The sequence below is a fragment of the Nerophis ophidion genome, linkage group LG13, assembly GCF_033978795.1.
Source record: "Nerophis ophidion isolate RoL-2023_Sa linkage group LG13, RoL_Noph_v1.0, whole genome shotgun sequence".
Lineage (NCBI taxonomy): Eukaryota > Metazoa > Chordata > Actinopteri > Syngnathiformes > Syngnathidae > Nerophis > Nerophis ophidion.
Window position 1 is genome coordinate 20,549,204 of NC_084623.1, and position 19,042 is coordinate 20,568,245.

A 19,042-nucleotide genomic window follows, 5' to 3' on the forward strand; every position below is an offset into this window, starting at 1 on the left:
ACTTATAGTCCGAAAAATACGGTAAGTGACATTATTCTTGCTAATCAGACTAAGGTAGAAATAGAGAAAAGAGGCACGATAGGCCAGGGGTCTTCAACTATTTCCTCATGCGAAGGTCCGGGATTGATAGATTAGTTATTGTTATTAGTTGTTGTTGATAGACTACAAATCTGCGTTATAAAAATTCCGAACATTATATTGTGACGCAAAACATAAGTAAATTATCGGAATGAAAATTTGTGTTACTTATTCTGAGTAAAATACACTGTGATGGCGCCTTTATAGTTAACCCACTTACAGCAAGTGTATTGATAAGTTATAACATGTGTTTTCCTTTACTGTTTTGCAGTGGTCAGGATAGTCTTTGGGATGTAAGAAGAAGCCAAGACTCTGGAGTTTACTGTACAGAAGGCAGCGAGAGCCAACAGCAGAGTAACAGCAGTTATTCTTCCTCTGGCGCCAAATTGTCTTATCTTGTTTACCAAGATCAGAAGAAAATGAAAAATATGATTAGAATAATGCCACAGTGTTCTCAAATTACTGCTGTTCAGTAGCAAGCAGCCTTATCAACTCCGCCCAATACGATATATTCCACTGTTAGAGACTCAGAACAATAGTTGTTGTGCTTATTGTTGTTGGGTAAATACGGAATCTATCAGCCTTTGTTTTTACTGACATATAGTGCTGGGTTGCTCGTGACGTCAGGACTGGAAAACATTCCTCGCAAGAAGTCAATTGAAAGCAGAGTGAAAATGCAGAATGCAGGCACTAGTGCCTGAGGAAATGGTTCCAATAGCGATTTTGGTAAAACGTGTTTTAGAATTCCTAAGAGAGTTCATTATAAATCGAAAACGTTTTTTAAAGGGGCCTTAAAAAGCAAAACCAACTTTTCTAACCGGATGGTATCTGCTTATCCGTATTTCGGGTCCCCATGAATTCCGAAAATTTGAACTCAAATAGTGGAGGCATTGCAGAGATATTTAGAAAATCTCAATCAATCAAAGTTTTGTTTGTATGGCCCTTAATCACAGGTGCCATGAAGGGCTGCACGAACCACAATGACATTACTGGTCTGAACCCACATCTGGTAAAGGTAAACCCAACACTGGAATACACAGAGACCTTGGGAAGGGACCGCAGATGTGGGCACCCCTCCACATGGGTGATTGGCTGCAATGGATTCCAAGTGGGTACAGTTATTGAAAATGATTCATGATAATGTGAGAGTCCAGTCCATCAGGGGGGAGCAGAGGGTGGTAGGAGGTCTCTATGCAGGTCATAGAGGAGTGGTCCACCCTGGGTCGTGACTTGGAACAGCTAGCATATCCTCCAGACTGGTATTTCTTTAGGGATTATCCGTGGCCACCTGGTAACCTCTCCATGCAGGGGGGTGGCAGGTCAACTGGTCTTCAACAGTCTATTTAAAAGCCAGAGTATATGGATGAGTTTTAAGGTGGAACTTAAATGCCTTTACCTAAATAAACAAATAGCTTGCCTTTCTTCATACTTCCTCCAATCGAGCTGTTTGGAATTTACTCTGTCCTGTGATGTGGTCTGCCCTATCTCGTCAGCGGATAACTCCATATATGGTAAAGTTTTACCCAGAGAGCTTAGCGCGAGTCTGCACTGTAGTCGATAAGGTCCTTCTTTTTCGCTATCATCTTGTTGTGGTGCAGCAGGGGACGGCGTGGCGAAGTTGGGAGAGTGTCCGTGCCAGCAATCTGAGGGTTACTGGTTCAATCCCCACCTTCTAGCATCCTATTCACGTCCGTTGTGTCCTTGGGCAAGACACTTCACCCATGCTCCTGATGGGTCCTGGTTAGCGCCTTGCATGGCAGCTCCTGCAATCAGTGTGTGAATGTGTGTGTGAATGGTTGAATGTGGAAATACTGTCAAAGCGCTTTGGGCTCCTTAAAAAGGGGTAGAAAAGCGATATACAAGTACAACCATTTAACATTTTTTATTTAGCCTGGCTCACATCTACATGTCTCACCCACTGTTGCCATTTCTAATACAAATGAGTCTATAGTTTGAACTTATATCCGTTAGCAGATTCACTATAGAAGCACTAAAAACTACAACAAAGATGGCGGGGAGAAGACACTGTCGAAGTGGAGGCACATCGTAAAGAGACGTTTACAAAGCATCTTAAAGATGGACTGCAAAACATAATCTATGCAATATTTTAACCAAGAAACCAACATTACATGTTATGTAGACCACAAGGAAGTGTTTTAAATGGAGATTTTGTTTTGTAACATGACCGTTTAAAACAGGGGTCGGGAACATTTTTGGCTGAGAGAGCCATGGAAGCCAAATATTTCAAAATGTATTTCCGTGAGAGCCATATAACATTTTTTAACACTGAATACAACTAAATGCATGCATTTTTAAGACCAACATTTTGAGAGTATAATAAGTCTCTAATTGTTTTTAACAACATTGTTATTCTAAAGTTAATCAATAATAAATATAATACTTTTTACCATTAATGCGACATCTTGAACAGGTGTGATAGAAAACGGATGGTAGGATTAAAATGCACGAGAATGTTTTGTAACTTTAATGTTATTTTAAACACTGTGATTACCAGCGGAATTATTAATTACTTATCGTGTTAAGCAATGTCAGCTAAGATTTTTATCTGAGAGCCAGATGCAGTCATCAAAAGAGCCACATCTGGCTCTAGAGCCATAGGTTCCCTACCCCTGCTTTAAAACAACCAAAAAGACGCAGAGAGAAGTATCTGTTTTAAGACGAGTCAACACCACCATGGATTTTGGACTGACCTCTTTGTTTATGACTGTATAATCCTATAATAAACTATAAAAGCCTATTCATGATGTATTAACTTTTCTCCATATACTTACATATGAGCAGCTTTCTTTAGGAAACTTGCACATTGAATGGATTTGTGCCTTGCAATGTGTGTGCGCAGCAATAGTTAAAGAAAATCTTGGTAAATAGTTTCAGTAAACTAGATAAAAAAATCTCTCATAGCCTGCATATTCCATAGCAACAACATACTGTTCTACTATCTTGATAAAGCTAAATATTGCTGAAAACAGACTGAGGCCAAAGAAAATAAACATAGCCATAGCACACAAACGTCTGTTAGAGGGAAACATCAAAGAACACAAAGGACATAAAAATAAAAGCAGTGCTGATGCAACCAGCCACTTCTACACACAGCCACAAAAGTAAACAACAACCAAAAACACACACTGTGGTGGCCTCTGCGGTGTGCCACGCCATCGTCTGGGGTAGGGGGAGCACGGCCAGAGACAGGAACAGACCCAGCAAAGCAACCAAGATTGCAGACTCCACCCTCGGCCACCTACCAACTCTCCAGTCCGTGTGGATGAGCGAGGTTACGTCCAAGGAGACCAAGGTGTCCGATACCTGGTTACATCTAAAATAAAAAAAGATGTACGTCTAAATGGTAAATTGGTTAGACTTGTATAGCGCTTTTGTCCCACACGCCATTAGACTGTACAACTCCTCTCTGGGACGGGGGACGGGGGGTACTAGGATGACAGGGGATGCAAAACATTAACAGTGCAATACGTTTTCATAACATGGTCACTACTGCCTACTTTGTCTTGTTATATTCTTATTTTACTGTTATATTGTTATTCCCATGGTTTTTATTCTTTTTGTAATATTTCTCTATTTTGTTTCCTTTTAAACCCCCATTATTTACTTTTTACTTTTTTGTTTAAATTGATCTCAACTCTGTACACTGCTGCTGGAATTTTAATTTTCCTGAAGGAACTCTCCTGAAGGAATCAATAAAGTACTATCTATCTATCTATCTATCTATCTATCTATCTATCTTTTCTACCTTCAAAGTACTCAAAGCACTTTGACACCATTTCCACATACACCCATTCACACACTGATGGCAGGAGTTGCCATGCAAGGTTCTAGCCCAGTGGTTCTTAACCTGGGTTCGATCGAACCCTAGGCGTTCGGCGAGTCGGCCTCAGGGGTTCGGTGGAGCCTTTGCCACGGAGGTAAAGACACATCCGACATATCGTGTAAATAAAAACTTCTCCCTATCGGCGTATTATGGATACCCCCAATCAATGTTCCCTCTAATTTTCCATCTGATTTGCAGGTTGTTTGATTGAGCGATTGAAACTTTTACTCGCAGATTGCAAAGGAAGAGAATACATTATATGAAACAGTACAGTTTACACAGTACAGTACATATTCCATACAATTGACCACTAAATGGTAAAACCCGAATAAGTTTTTCAACTTGTTTAAGTCGGGTTCCATGTTAATCAATTCATATTAATGTGTATAAGGTGTGTAATTTGTTGTGAGTTCATGTACTATGTTGGTTTTGTTCTTTAAACAAGGTGATGTTCATGCACAGTTCATTTTGTGCACCAGTAAAAAAACATATGACTTTTTCTTGAATTTGAAAAAGAACATTTTATTTTTCACTAAAGAAGGGTTCGGGGAATGCGCATATGAAACGGGTGGGGTTCAGTACCTCCAACAAAGTTAAGAACCATTGCTCTAGCCACAACACATCAGGAGTAAGGTTGAAGTGTCTTGCCCAAGTACACAACAGACGTGGTTAGGAGGAGAGAAAGCCAGGGACCGAACCAGGAACCCTAAGGTGACTGGTGCGGCCGCTTTACCAACTGAGCCGGGCCGTTCCCGGCATCTTCACTACAAGTGTCCATAATGATCAAGGGTTTTTGCTATTCATGTTTCGACTAAATGGCTGTTGGAACAAAGAAGGACGTGCTTTGTTTCAGCTGCTGCTCTGGTCCCGCCAGGACGGTTAATAGTCTCCCGTATGGCTTGCAGCTTGTCTCTCGTCCATTTTTTCAACTACAGTGTCCAATGTGTCCAACCCTTTCTCCAGCTATGCGCTTTTTGATGATAATGTGAACGTGACCCGATCGTCCGCATCGATTGCATATCTGATATTCAGTTGTGATCAAAATTATTGAACCCCCACACAATTTTGGTGTTTTAGCAAGTTGGACATTTATTCCGTATTTTGTTTATAGTCATATTAAATAAAGATGCGTTAAACAGACAAATGCAACTTAAAATGTAACACTGTATTTTACAAAATACCAAAAAATGAAATTTTTCGTAATATCTCATTGACAAAATTATTCAACCCCTTGAAGATCATAACTCTTAAGAACAAAATTTGAATCAGGTCTTTTCAATCAGGTGTTGAAAACACCTGTAGATATGATTAGAACCGTAACGAGCAACAATTAAACTGATTGAAAAAGACTGACGCTCAGCTTCTTGTAGATGGTCAATGGTGTATTTGCAACATGGTGAAGTCCAGGGAGTGGTCAAAGAAGTCAAGAGAGGAGGTAATTTCTCTTCATAAGAAAGGATATGGATATAAGAAAATAGCAAAGACATTACACATTCCAAGAGACACAGTTGGGAGGATAATTCGCAAGTTTAAAGCTAAAGGCACAGTCGAAACACTACCTGGGCGTGGTAGAAAGAGGATGCTGTGTGCGTACAGTGGTGAAAACCCCCCAGGTAACAGCTGTGGAACTACAACAGGACATTGCAGAGGGGGGAATGCAGATTTCGTCCCAGACAATAAGGCGCGCACTACGAAATGAAGTCCTCCATGCCAGAACTCCCAGGCGCACCCCTTTTCTGACTACCAGGCATAAGAAAAATAGACTCCACTATGCCAAAAATCATCTGGACAAACCCCAAAGGTTTTGGGAAACTGTTCTATGGAGTTATGAGACAAAAGTGGAACTCTTTGGGCCTATGAATAGACGTTATGTCTGGAGGAGAAAAAAATGAAGCTTACAAAGAGAAGAACACCTTTCCTACTGTTAAGCATGGTGGAGGGTCAATCATGCTCTGGGGCTGTTTCTCTGTCTCAGGTACCGGGAATCTCCAGCGCGTTCAAGGCATTATGATTTCTATTTCTTACCAGGATATATTAGCTGAAAATGTCATGTACTCAGTGACGAAGCTGAGGCTTGGGAGAGGTTGGACCTTCGCAGGAGTGAGAAGAGGTTTTAAATTAATTAGCGCCCCGGCGGCAATTCAAGGAAATACGGTAATTGACAACTTGTCAATTACCGTATTCCCTTGAATTGACAAGAGTATGACTATAATAGAATTGCTTGTCAATGACAAGCAATTCTATTATAGTCATACTCTTGTTTGCTAGCGGCTACAATTTCAGTACTATTGAAGATCTCGACTCTGTGGAAATATTATTTTCACAAAATACAACCAATAGTACGTTAATGTTAAATCTTACTTGTGAAAAGTCATCCCCCGATTCCTATTTTCAACAGTCCATTCATTTGAGCAGGAAAACGATGAACACCAGCCCGGAATGTTTGTTTCCTACCTGTCAACTATCAGTTTAGGCTGCTCGATGGCTCCTCATCACCACTTCAAGATGGCGGCCGAATTTCTCTCGTTACAGCAGCCAATGCTGGGTCAAGCTTACCAGTGATGGAGACGACATGGTGTTTTTACGCATGCGCGGACTCATAGAGTCTTCCGGTATCGATAGCATAATAGTGACCAGAGGAAACGAAAGTTAAAAAACTCATTAGCTCTCGCCTCCAACGGTCTCTTCGGTAGCCTTGAATAGTCGAACTGAAACCCCCCTGGCGAGTGCAATATTTGGACTTATATCTGTGAAATGACACGGTCACAATGGTTCTACTTCTAATGTGTTTTCACTTCGTCGCCCAAGGTAAGTGAGCAAATTGCCGTTGTGTTTTCCTTTTTTTTTTTACTTCAATACTTCTTTAGATATGACATAAAACAACCATAAATCTTACACATAGCTAAACCTCACTTGTCACTATTACGTAAATGAATCCAAAATATCTGCAATGTGCGATTGCTGTCATTGCCGAGGAAATTGTAATTAATGCTGTCTAGAATGCTCTCAAATATTAACACTGAATTAGTAATTTTACTCTTGGTTTTATTCGTATGCAATAATCATATCTAATATCAATCTTGTTAAATAACATAAAACCATGTGCTGATAACAAAAAACATTATTTATTCAACACATAAACCTGAGATTTTGTAAGGCGTATTACAAACCCCATTTCCATATGAGTTGGGAAATTGTGTTAGATGTAAATATAAACGAAATGCAATGATTTGCAAAAATTTTTTTAACCCATATTCAGTTGAATGCACTACAAAGACACAATATTTGATGTTCAAACTAATAAACTTTATCTTTTTTGCAAATAATAATTAACTTAGAATTTCATGGCTGCAACACGTGCCAAAGTAGTTGGGAAAGGGCATGTTCACCACTTTGTTTCATCACCTTTTCTTTTAACAACACTCAATAAACGTTTGGGAACTGAGGAAAGTAATTATTGAAGCTTTGAAAGTGGATTTTTTTCCCCATTCTTGTTTTATGTAGAACTTCAGTCGGTCAACAGTCCGGGGTCTTTGCTGTCGTATTTTATGCTTCATAATGCGCCACACATTTTCGATGGGGGACATGTCTGGACTGCAGGCGGGCCAGGAAAGTACCCGCACTCTTTTACTACAAAGCCACGCTGTTGTAACACGTGGCTTGGCATTGTCTTGCTGAAATAAGCAGGGGCGTCCATGATAACGTTGCTTGGATGACAACATATGTTGCTCCAAAACCTGTATGGACCATTCAGCATTAATGGTGCCTTCACAGATGTGTAAGTAACCCATGCATTGGGCACTAGGGATGCGCGGTTTGGGGTCTCATCCGCGGATAAACAGCGGGTCGGGCGGTTGACATGACGAAAAAATAGATTTTAATTATATTCGGGCGGGTGGCGGTTGAACCATCCGGAAATATTTGATATACATGGTTCTGGGATCGGTATTCTTTGCCATTCAAAGAGCCATTTAAGACCCGTGTAATGAAGCGAAGAAGACAATAGGAGACGCTATTATTCTCTTGAATGACTGCCGGCAGTCACCCGGAAAATAAGTATTAGGGTGTGCTATGTAGCCATTGGCTTTTTCTCCTTCTACAGCATGTGCGATCTGCTTGTCAGTCCAGCAACATGTTGTGTGTGGGTTCCGCAGCAACACGCACACGACTGGAAGGCATCCTTAGTGACAAAGAGTACACTAAGGATTGTGATATAAACAATTTTAACACTCTTAGTAATATGCGCCACGCTGTGAAGCCACACCGATTAAGAACGACAAACACATTTCCGGATAACATTTCCTCACAGTAACACAGCATAAACGCAACACAACAAATACCCAGAATCCTTTGTATTCATGACACTTCCTGACTATTTTATACACCCTGCTAGGTAAGGTGGGCGGGGTTGGGGGCGCGGGGTTGTAAAATATATTCAGGTTTTTGTCACGGACACAAAGGATTCTGGGTATTTGTTGTGTTGCGTTTATGTTGTGTTACTGTGAGGATGTCCTATGTTAAAGTGCAGCTGAAATAGGCTCCAGCACCCCCCACAGTGTTAAAGTTGTTTATATCACAACCATCAGTGTACTCTGTATCACCCAGTATGCCTTTCAATCTTGTTCATGTGATTGCGGAAGCTGCACACAACATGTTGCCGGACCAACAATCGGTTCGTGCATGTTGTTGAAGATGTTTAAGGCAATGGCTTCACAGCACGCCCATATTCTTGTCTTCAGGATGAACGCTGTTGGATAGTCGAGAGAACGTTAGCGGCTCCAATTGTCTTCATTACTCTGTGAAACAGGTTAAAATAGCTCTGTAAGTGGTAAAGGCGGTCGACCTCTGATATATTTCAGCGGGCGGGTACGGTCCTGATAAAATGTTGGTTCGGGTGTACGGCGGGTGGATGACGACTTTGGTGATGCGGATGATATAATTTCCTATCCGCGCATCTCTATTGGGCACTAATACACCCCCATACCATCACAGATGCTGGCTTTTAAACTTTGCACCTATAACAATCCAGATGGTTATTTTCCTATTTGTTCTGGATGAAACCACGTCCACAGTTTCCAAATATAATTTGAAATGTGGACTCGTCAGACCACAGAACACTTTTCCACGTTGCATCAGTCCATCTTAGATGATCTCGGGCCCAGCGAAGCCGGCGGCGTTCCTTTGAGTTGTTGATAAATGGCTTTGGCTTTGCATAGCAGAGTTTTAACTTGCACTTACAGATGTAGCAACCAACTGTAGTTACTGACAGTAGTTTTATGAAGTGTTCCTGAGCCCATGTGGTGATATCCTTTACACACTGATGTCGGTTTTTGATGCAGTGCCGCCTGAGGGATCAAAGGTCCATAATGTCATCGCTTACGTGCAGTGATTTCTCCAGATTCTCTTAACCTTTTGATGATTTTACAGACTGTAGATGGTAAAATCCCTCAATTCCTTTCAATAGCTGGTTGAGAAATGTTGTTCTAAAACTGTTCGACAATTTGCTTACAAATTGTTGACCCTCGCCCCATCCTTGTTTGTGAATGACTTAGCATTTCATGGAGGCTTTTTTATACCCAATCATGGCACCCACCTGTTCCCAATTAGCCTGCACAGCTGTGGGATGTTCCAAATAAGTGTTTGATGAGCATTCCTCAACTTTATCAGTGTTTATTGCCACCTTTCCCAACTTCTTTGTCACGTGTTGCTGGCATGAAATTCTAAAGTTAATGATTATTTGCAAAAAAAATTTTTTAAATCAGTTTTAACATCAAATATGTTGTCTTTGTAGCATATTCAAATGAATATGGGTTGAAAATGATTTTCAAATCATTTTATTCCGTTTATATTTACATGTAACACAATTTCCCAACTCATATGGACACGGGGTTTGTAGAAGAATTAGTACTAACCCAAAATATTGAATGGAAACTGATTAAAAATAAATGTACAATTACATTGTGCTAAAACACGCTTATCCGTGGTCGGGTTGCGGGGGCAGCAGCCTAGGCAGGGAAGCCCAGACATTCCTCTCCCCTGCCACTTTGTCCAGCTCTTCCCGGGGAATCCAGAGGCGTTCCCTAGGCCAGCCGGGAGACATAGTCTACCCAATGTGTCGTGGGTCTTCCCTGTGGCTTCCTACCGGTCCAACGTGCCCCAAACACCTCCCTAGAGAGGCGTTCGGGTGGCATCCTGACCAGCTGCCTGAACAAGCTCATCTGGCTCCTCTCGATGTGGAGGAGCAGCGGCTCCCGGATGGCAGAGCTTCTCACTCAGTCTCTAAGGGTGGAGGTGGAGGAAACTCATTTCAGCCGCTTGTACCCGCAATCTCGTTCTTTTGGTCATAACCCAAGGCTCATGACCATAGGTGAGAATGGGAACGTAGATCGACCGGTAAATTGAGAGCCTTGCCTTCCGGTTCGACTCCTTCTTCACCACAACGGATCGATGCAGCGTCCGCATTACTAAAGACGCCGCACCGATCCACCTGTCCATCTCATGATCCACTCTTTCCTCACTGCAGTAAATTAATAATCAATATGTTTATTAACTAAACAGTATATTCAATAACATCGCAAATGGAAATCCAGCTGCACCAATTTAGTCATATGTTTGTGCTTAAAGGTGCCATATGTAATAATTTAATGTCATTTCGACGTCCCGCCCTCCACTCTTTGAGCAATTAGAAAGTCCGTGAGTGTGTCATATCCAGGTTGCCAGTTACGCACCGCCATCTTCTTTGTCTAGCTACTGCCACTGATAAAGTTACTAAACATGTCAGACTTTAGTAAATATTAAAGGCGTCGTTACGATTCTTGACTTCTTCATGACAAAACGAGGATTTGTATCGGGGATGCCTTTGAAAGATGGAGACGATTGAAGGCGGACAAACGTTTTCATCTGACGCTAAATTTGCTCATTTCCTCCATGATAGGTAAGTAAGGCATTTACGTTTTCTTACTACTTGTAATAAATGGAAATGGACATTTGGTATGTAAACTATATTGGCCAATACAGTCTATGATATTGTCTAACAACGCTAGTATGTTCGTGCAACAAATGCTTAGCATGTTAGCCCGGTCAATGACACATCAACATATAGGCTAATGGAGGAAATATATGCCGGATAGCCTGTATGCAGATGTGTCATCCAACTGACAGGGCAACATATATTTTTAACAAATAAAACCTGTGTGCATATGGGTAGTGTCAGTGCCAGAGGTGTGGACTCGAGTCACATGACCTGGACTCGAGTCATGAATTTGATGACTTTAGACTCGACTTGACAACATTTAAAAAGACTTGCAACTCGACTTAGACTTTAACAGCCATGACTTGTGACTTGACTTGGACTTGAGCCTTTTGACTTGACATTACTTGCTACTTTCCCCAAAACCCAACGATTAAAAGGTTATTCAGGAGCGCTCCGTATCCGTCCGTGTGTGCGATGACAGTGTGCGCGCTACCTGTCAGTACAACAGCCAATCAAATTACATCCATGTTATTTTCGTCACACAGCATTCAGCCAATCAAATTGCATGAAAACCAATGAAGAAGAGCTCTCAAACAACACGCCAGTGAGTAAAGTTTTGCCAAAAATGGTTTTGTTCGGGTATGAAAACTACGACTTGGTCAACAAAAAACGAATTGCCGTATGCAAAGCATGTTGTTCGTTCGAAGATTACAGGCAGAGACGCAACAACTTCCAACTTCGTTCGACATTTGAAGATGCACAAAGAAGGGTAAGTTTTGAATGTAAGCTAACGTTTATTGGCCAAGTAACGTACCTTTTATTTGCTGTTTAGTTAAATCAGTGAGGCTGTAAACTCACTGCTAACGTTATAACCATAGACATCTTATAAGTAGACGCAGCATCGACCACTACTGGCGCTGACGAGACGAGACGCGCTCCCGCCATCTTGGAGTGGTGATCCCCTCCACTCAGTGCAATTCATTTGGCAGGAGCAATGAACTGTCGGCGCATTTTATTCCTTTTACCTTACTGAATACCACTGATATTCACACACTTTTTTGTCATACGTGTAACTATGGTAAAGGACACATTTTATGGCGTATTCATAGTTTGCTTAACAGTAATAGAATATTCTTATATGCTATAAGTGACCAGACGTCCAAGATCAAAACTGGGAATAATAATCCCAAAAAGGGGGAAATAAACGGTCAGCTATTTCTAAGTTGAAGAAACAATATGATTAGGTTATATATACATGCATATATCCTACATAAACAATGTATGAATACATTAGATATCTATATATCTTATAGACTGTATCTCTGTTGCTGCAACAGCATTGAGTTTATTCTCTCTTGACACTTTGTATTAATATTTTGTATTACATTCTTCCCTTAAATGATCATGTTTACAGTGATTGTTTTATATGTATTTTTTATGTATGTTGCTTTGGATAAAAGTGTCTGCCAACTTAAACATAAACGTATATAAACACCTAAAAGTCTTTATATCAGCTAAAACCACAAATCTGTTTCACTGGATTCAGAATAAAAGCAAATTCTGTCTTACCCAACAAAATAGTATTTGAATATTGTTACTTGAAGACTTATTCCTGGTTACAATTATACTGTTAAGAAAGTATTGTCTTATACTTTGCCTAAAATGAGAATGCATCATAGTCAGTGGCGGCTGGTGAATTTTCCATAGGGCCGTGAAATCTAAAAAATACAACTCTGTTCCTTGTTATTTTCATGTATTTGTTATGTTTTTCATGTGTACGCACACATAAACACATACAGTATGAGATGAGATAAGGTAAGAACAGGATAGAAACTGCTGTGGAACTAGTTACAATGCTATATGCCATGGAAATACAATGTTAACACCTTTGTGCAAATAAGTACAGTTGCACTTGTTTTTTCAAATGTGTTCATTCTGTAAAGGAATGAGTTAAATGTTTAAAATAACCGGTTAATAGTGCTATTATGAAGTGCAATGTCACCACAATTTTTTTTTATTATAAATACATACAGCGTTTTAAAAGCATACACAATCTGTTTAAATATAGTAGTCTCAAGGTCAAGGTCAAGGTTCAACTTTATAGTCTGTGGTTAAAAGGACTTGAAATAAATCGAAAATCAAAATGCAGGACTTGGGACTAGAATTGAGACTTTCGAGTCTTGACTTTGGACTTGACTCGGGACTTGCCTGTCTTGACTTGGGACTTGACTCGAGACTCGAGGGCAAAGACTTGAGACTTACTTGTGACTTGCAAAACAATGACTTGGTCCCACCTCTGGTCAGTGCCTATTTTGTTCTCAATATGCTGATACGCTGAGGAAATGGGTTCCAACATTAACACGGCGAATTGCAGTTTCTGGTACTGTATGTGCATCAGGCACATATAGGGTGGTATTTGCTTGGCACAATATAATGCATTACATGTAATGATTTTCTACTTTGTGTATTGACATGGTAGTAGGCTCTATGATTTATGCGTAAAGTGTTTTTTGCGTAACGTGGGTTGACTCGTAGAATTGCACTTCACACTGAAAGATGGTGATGCGCGTACATGGAAGAATGCTGTGCGTCAGGTTGGATACAACATGGAGTTATGCTAAATGAAATGTGGCGGTAATTTTACTGTTGGCTTTGGCTTGCCATCAAAGTAGGCCTATGTGATATATAATATATAATATTCAATGGTGGTCCGTGCGATCAAACTAGACATTTTATGCCAACAATCTGTCCCGACTCCCGACAAAATTGTTGGTGTGTAACGTTACAAATACAATTGGCTAATTGACATTAGTAAAATGTGGCATAATTACTTAGTAAACCAGGGGTGTCAAACTCATTTTAGATCGGGGGCCACATGAAGAAAAATGTACTCCCAAGTGGGCCGGACTGGTAAAACCACGGCACGATAACTTAAAAATAAAGACAACTTAAGATTGTTTTCTTTGTTTAAAATGAGAAAAAGCACATTCTGAAAATGTACAAATAACAATGTTGTTTTTTTTTTTTTACACTTACATGTTGCGGTTAATAGTATTTTGCCTTTTTTTCGTTATTTATACTTTCTGAATTAATAATGTGATAATGTTCCTCAGTCAATTCATTGGTGTTGATTTTCAATCTATCTAGATTAAAAAAAATATCAAAATCAATTTACAGGAGGTTTTTTGAGTAGTTTGCTCATTTTCCACAACTGATGTACTACTAACATGTGTTTTTTTTTTGTTTTAACACATATAGCATTATCTACATAGAAACAAAAAATTGCTATTCCAACATCTAGTGGACACATTTAGAACAGCAGTTTCTTTCATTCAAAAATTTCGGCTCACAGTTATACTTAGCAAACTCATCCGTGGGCCGGATAAAATGTGTTCGTGGGCCTGATCCGGCCCGCGGGCCTTACGTTTGATACCCCTCTAGTAAACCATCTTGCAGGAAACATAAACAAGAGAAACCTACAGTGTAGGACTCGTCGATTGCCATTTGAAGTTCTTTGGAGTAGGATTTGGATTTGGCTGCCCATCTGGCAACCTCAGTCATGGAGAGTGGGAGTGGACTACATAATTATGATGAGATTGCACTGCCATTTCTGCCCACATTACGACATATGGCTCTTTTAAGAAACTTCTCTATGACTTTAGCTTCCTACTTCTTCTTTGTTTGGTATTGACATTACTGCCACAAGTGGTGAAAAAGTGTATTAAGTACCGCTACAGCCCATACAGACCACATCTGTGAAACAGATTTTTTGGCAGCCCTCACGGTGGCGCTCACGGCCCAACAAAGGCTCTATGATTAAGAAATACTGTTCTAGAATATCAACAATTACTGTTTATAAACACATAGACAAATACAAACACAACACATGGCTGCCTCTATTGTTATGAAACCTTTATATATAGAAATGTATATCGCCGCTACTGCTGGGATGTTACTGACGTGACGTACGGCTCACCTCCCGCCCTATGAATACTGGTGGTGGTCAAGCGAGCGCTGTTTTCAATGGGTACTAGGCGCCATTTAGCCTTTCTGGAAGAAAAACTGCCATATACTTGTGTGGTTTTCGGCTGTACAAACCATTCAAATCGCGGAAAAGATGAACATTTCTTTAGAGTTTCTCAAAAGGTTATCAAAAAGGATGAAGACGTGGGGCGGTATAGCTCGGTTGGTAGAGTGGCCGTGCCAGCAACTTGAGGGTTCCAGGTTCGATCCCCGCTCTCGCCATCCTAGTCACTGCCGTTGTGTCCTTGGGCAAGACACTTTACCCACCTGCTCTCAGTGCCACCCACACTGGTTTAAATGTAACTTAGATATTGGGTTTCACTATGTAAAAGTGATTTGAGTCACTAGAGAAAAGCGCTATATAAATATAATTCAATTCAAAGCTCAAGATTTGTGGAAAAATGACTAAGAGAAAAGGAGCACACACTCCAGTCCAAGGGAGCAGAGCCAAAGAATGCACGCGTTTGGAGTAGAGGTGGGGAAAATAATCGATTTTTAGATGCATCACAATTTGGACATGGACAATTATGGAATCGATAAGTAAACGTCAAGAATTAATAAGCAATTTATTGATTGTAAATAAAGTAATGCAGACGGTTGTAAAATTTGGCTGACTGCAGCAAGCCACCTCACCGAGAGATCCGACCAGCTCCTTTTATTGTAGGGCACTTATACACTTTTTTGCACACATGTTCATTGATTTAATAAATGTGGGAATTAACTTAACTGTTTTCTTATTCCAAATGAATTTTTCTTTTTTAAGTTGCAAGTGATAAACGCTTATCTAGTGAAACAAAAAGAAATGTAAGACTGCATCAGTACACCATAATATAAGATGAATCATTGATTTTTAATCGAATTGTAGCCCCTGAATCGTAATTGAATCGTGAGATTCAATCGAATCGTGACCTTTACTAAAGATTCCCACCTCTAGTTTGCAGTGATCACTTTGTTAAAGGTTTGTTTAATATACTTAAAACGTTTTTTATTCCCCATTTAAGTATTACCTTGATATTGTTGGTATTTCTTAAGCACATGTATGCTATGAGTGTTTGAAAAAGCACCAACTCGCTGTCTCTAAATAAAAGAAAGCAAATGTGAGCAAAACCTACAAGAGTTAGAGCGGAACTGCACTATTTTTGGGATTTTCTTTGTTCATTTATCGTTCACAATCATTATAAAAGACAAAACGACGGATGTATTCTTTTGAATGCATTCTAGAAATAAACGTAAATAAAAGTCCGCAAAGGGCCTGAATACATATGAACATGTGATTTTTGAGTGTTTTAAAACATTTAAAAAAATTAAATAACACATAAACACATTTCTGTTTTTTTTCTATCAAGTTGTGGTGCCGAGTGTACAATAATGAGGGATACAATGTACTTTTTAGATTTTAGCAAATGGCTGCAATGAAGTAAAGAGTGAAAAGTTTAAAGGGGTCTGAATACTTTCCGTACCCACTGTAAATGTGTAAATTGCTGTCTATTAGTATGTCTTACTTTGCTCTTTGATTTGTCCCAGTACTGAGTGAGGCACCTCCAGATCGGCCACAGAATGTCCTGTTTGACAACTGGCAGTTGACATGGACCCCTGCCACAGAAAAGCACAATGTCACCTACACTGTTAAGTACCAGAGGTGGGTAGTAACGCGCTACATTTACTTCGTTACGTTTACTTGAGTAACTTTTGGGATAAATTGTATTTCTACGAGTAGTTTTTTTGCAACATACTTTTACTTCTACTTGAGTATATTTATAGAGAAGAAACGCTACTTTTACTCCGTTCCATTTATCTACATTCAGTTCGCTACTCGCCAAATGTTTTTATCGATCTATAAATGTTTGTTTTGGTTCATGACAGAGCTTCAAAGTAGGATCTACGCATGCCTGCGTTTCACCAATCATATGCAGTCACTGGTGACGTTGGACCAATCAAACAGAGCCAGGCGGTCACATGACCCGACTTAAACAAGTTGAAAAACGTATTGGGGTGTTACCATTTAGTGGTCAATTGTACGGAATATGTATTGTACTGTGCAATCTACTAATAAAAGTTTCAATCAATCAATCAAAAGTGTAAAGGAAAAAAGACACTTTTTATTTCAACCTAAAGACTGATCGCACAGTTCCTGTCTTCACAATAAAAGTGCCGCTCCATCGCGCCTGCGCTAACAAAATAAGAGTCTCCGAAAGCCAGCGCAAACAAGCTAGCAAGATACGGAGTTTGCCGCCAATGTATTTATTGTGAAGTGTATAAAAACGAATATGGAAGCTGGACAGATAAGAGGCCAAAAACCAACGACTTTCATGTGGTATCAGACAGAAAAGAGGAACTTTTTTTTTCCTCCATTTGAAAACGTGGACGTCTGATTCCAATCATTGCAAGTCATCAGAATCAGGTAATACACCAACTTATATTATTGTCTTCATGAAAGATAGGAATTTATGTGTTAAACATGCATGTATATTCATTAAAACACCTTCAACATGTGAACAAAAACGGCAAAATAAATAAATATAAATATGTATATATGTATATATATATATATATATATATATATATATATATATATATATATATATATATATATATATATGATTTGTGTGTGTGTGTGTGTAAATGATATGTGTGTGTGTATGTATATATGAGGTAGATCACCTCGACTTGGTCATTTACTAAGTAATTGATAAACGTTGAAAAACTTATTGGGGTGTTACCATTTAGTGGTCAATTGTACGGAATATGCACTGTACTGTACAATCTACTAATACAAGTTTTAATCAATCAATCAAATCAATGAATGCCTACTGAGGTTATGGTGCTGTTAAGTTATTGTGGCTCAATGTGCCATTTTTTTATTGTATTTTAATGTACTATTATTTAATATTTATTATTGTTTTAGTTGCTTAATAGATATTCCTGGCTCTGAATTTGCTCATTGCTGTTTTTATGTTTTTGTGCATTATTTGTTGCCATAATCAGGTTACTCATCAGTTACTCAGTACTTGAGTAGTTTTTTCACAACATACTTTTTACTTTTACTCAAGTAAATATTTGGGTGACTACTCCTTACTTTTACTTGAGTAATAAATCTCCAAAGTAACAGTACTCTTACTTGAGTACAATTTCTGGCTACTCTACCCACCTCTGTTAAGTACCACAGGTGAGGGTCAGTGAGTGTGTGTGCGTGTGTGAGCTGGCAAGAGGGTTTGGAGGGAGAAGACAAACCATTGTAGTGCACGGTGGCACTTCGGTGCAGTAGTATAATCTAGGCTTCACTTGTGTGTCAAACCAAGACAATTTCATAGGTGTCTCCATTTCTTGTGTTTATTTTCTATTTGCGAGTGGGCTCAGAATGTAACCCCCTTGAAGAGCAGGGATCTACATCTCCCATTTCTGAAACTATTTTTTTGTATCTTTTAATGGGACAACACCAGAGAAAAGACTCTTGTACCGTTGTTGGTTTACAGCTTGCATAACAGTAAAAATGTGCAATCTTCTCAAAATAACTTGACATATAGCCATTAATTAACACATAACTGCTAAGTGTTTTGTTTTTTTGTTTTTTCAGCTTGTGACACTGGAAAACATATCATTTTAATGCTATATAATGTAAAAGACCACTTTTGATACAGTATACCATCAAATTTGAATATTTTGTTTACAGCACCAAATGGGCATTTGTGGTATTCCTTTTATGTTACAATACTTAACAGACACTTGGTACAGTTGATTATCAAATTTCAATTTACAGTAGTTTACACATTATAACAATAAGGGGTGCAACCATTCACAAAATTTACAATTCATTTATTACCTGAAGAGTGAGGGTTAGCATAATTTCACCAGCTAAAAGGTGAGCACAAGTCACTACCTAAAGATATAAACTTCCCATCAGTCGGCATCCCAGTGAGAGCAAGAATGCTACATGATATATTTATGTTTCACAGCAGTGTGTAAATGTTAATTTCTGAGGTGTTTACATTATTAAATGTTAAATTGTCAAACTTTTATGAGAATCAGCATTTTCCAAAGTGATATAAGACGTCCACCACAGAGCACACTATTTCTCTGCATGAACATTATTATTTTACATTTTTTACATGGATGTTTATATTGTC

General features: G+C 39.3%; 2 protein-coding genes across 2 annotated transcripts in view; both read left to right on the top strand.

Annotated features, from left to right (window-relative positions):
* The window catches only part of il10rb (interleukin 10 receptor, beta), a 38,198-nt gene extending 33,770 nt beyond the window's left edge, over positions 1 to 4,428 (top strand). Inside the window, exon 8 of the mRNA XM_061918526.1 lies at positions 350 to 4,428. Within this exon, the coding sequence (XP_061774510.1) occupies positions 350 to 554 (205 nt within the window). The 3' untranslated portion in view covers positions 555 to 4,428. The remainder of the gene's footprint in view (positions 1 to 349) is intronic.
* A 2,082-nt stretch (positions 4,429 to 6,510) lies between these two features.
* ifngr2 (interferon gamma receptor 2) overlaps positions 6,511 to 19,042 on the top strand; it is a 35,162-nt gene continuing 22,630 nt past the window's right edge. Inside the window, exons 1-2 of the mRNA XM_061918534.1 lie at positions 6,511 to 6,730; positions 16,443 to 16,557. Coding sequence (XP_061774518.1) covers positions 6,691 to 6,730; positions 16,443 to 16,557 — 155 coding nt within the window. The 5' untranslated portion in view covers positions 6,511 to 6,690. The remainder of the gene's footprint in view (positions 6,731 to 16,442; positions 16,558 to 19,042) is intronic.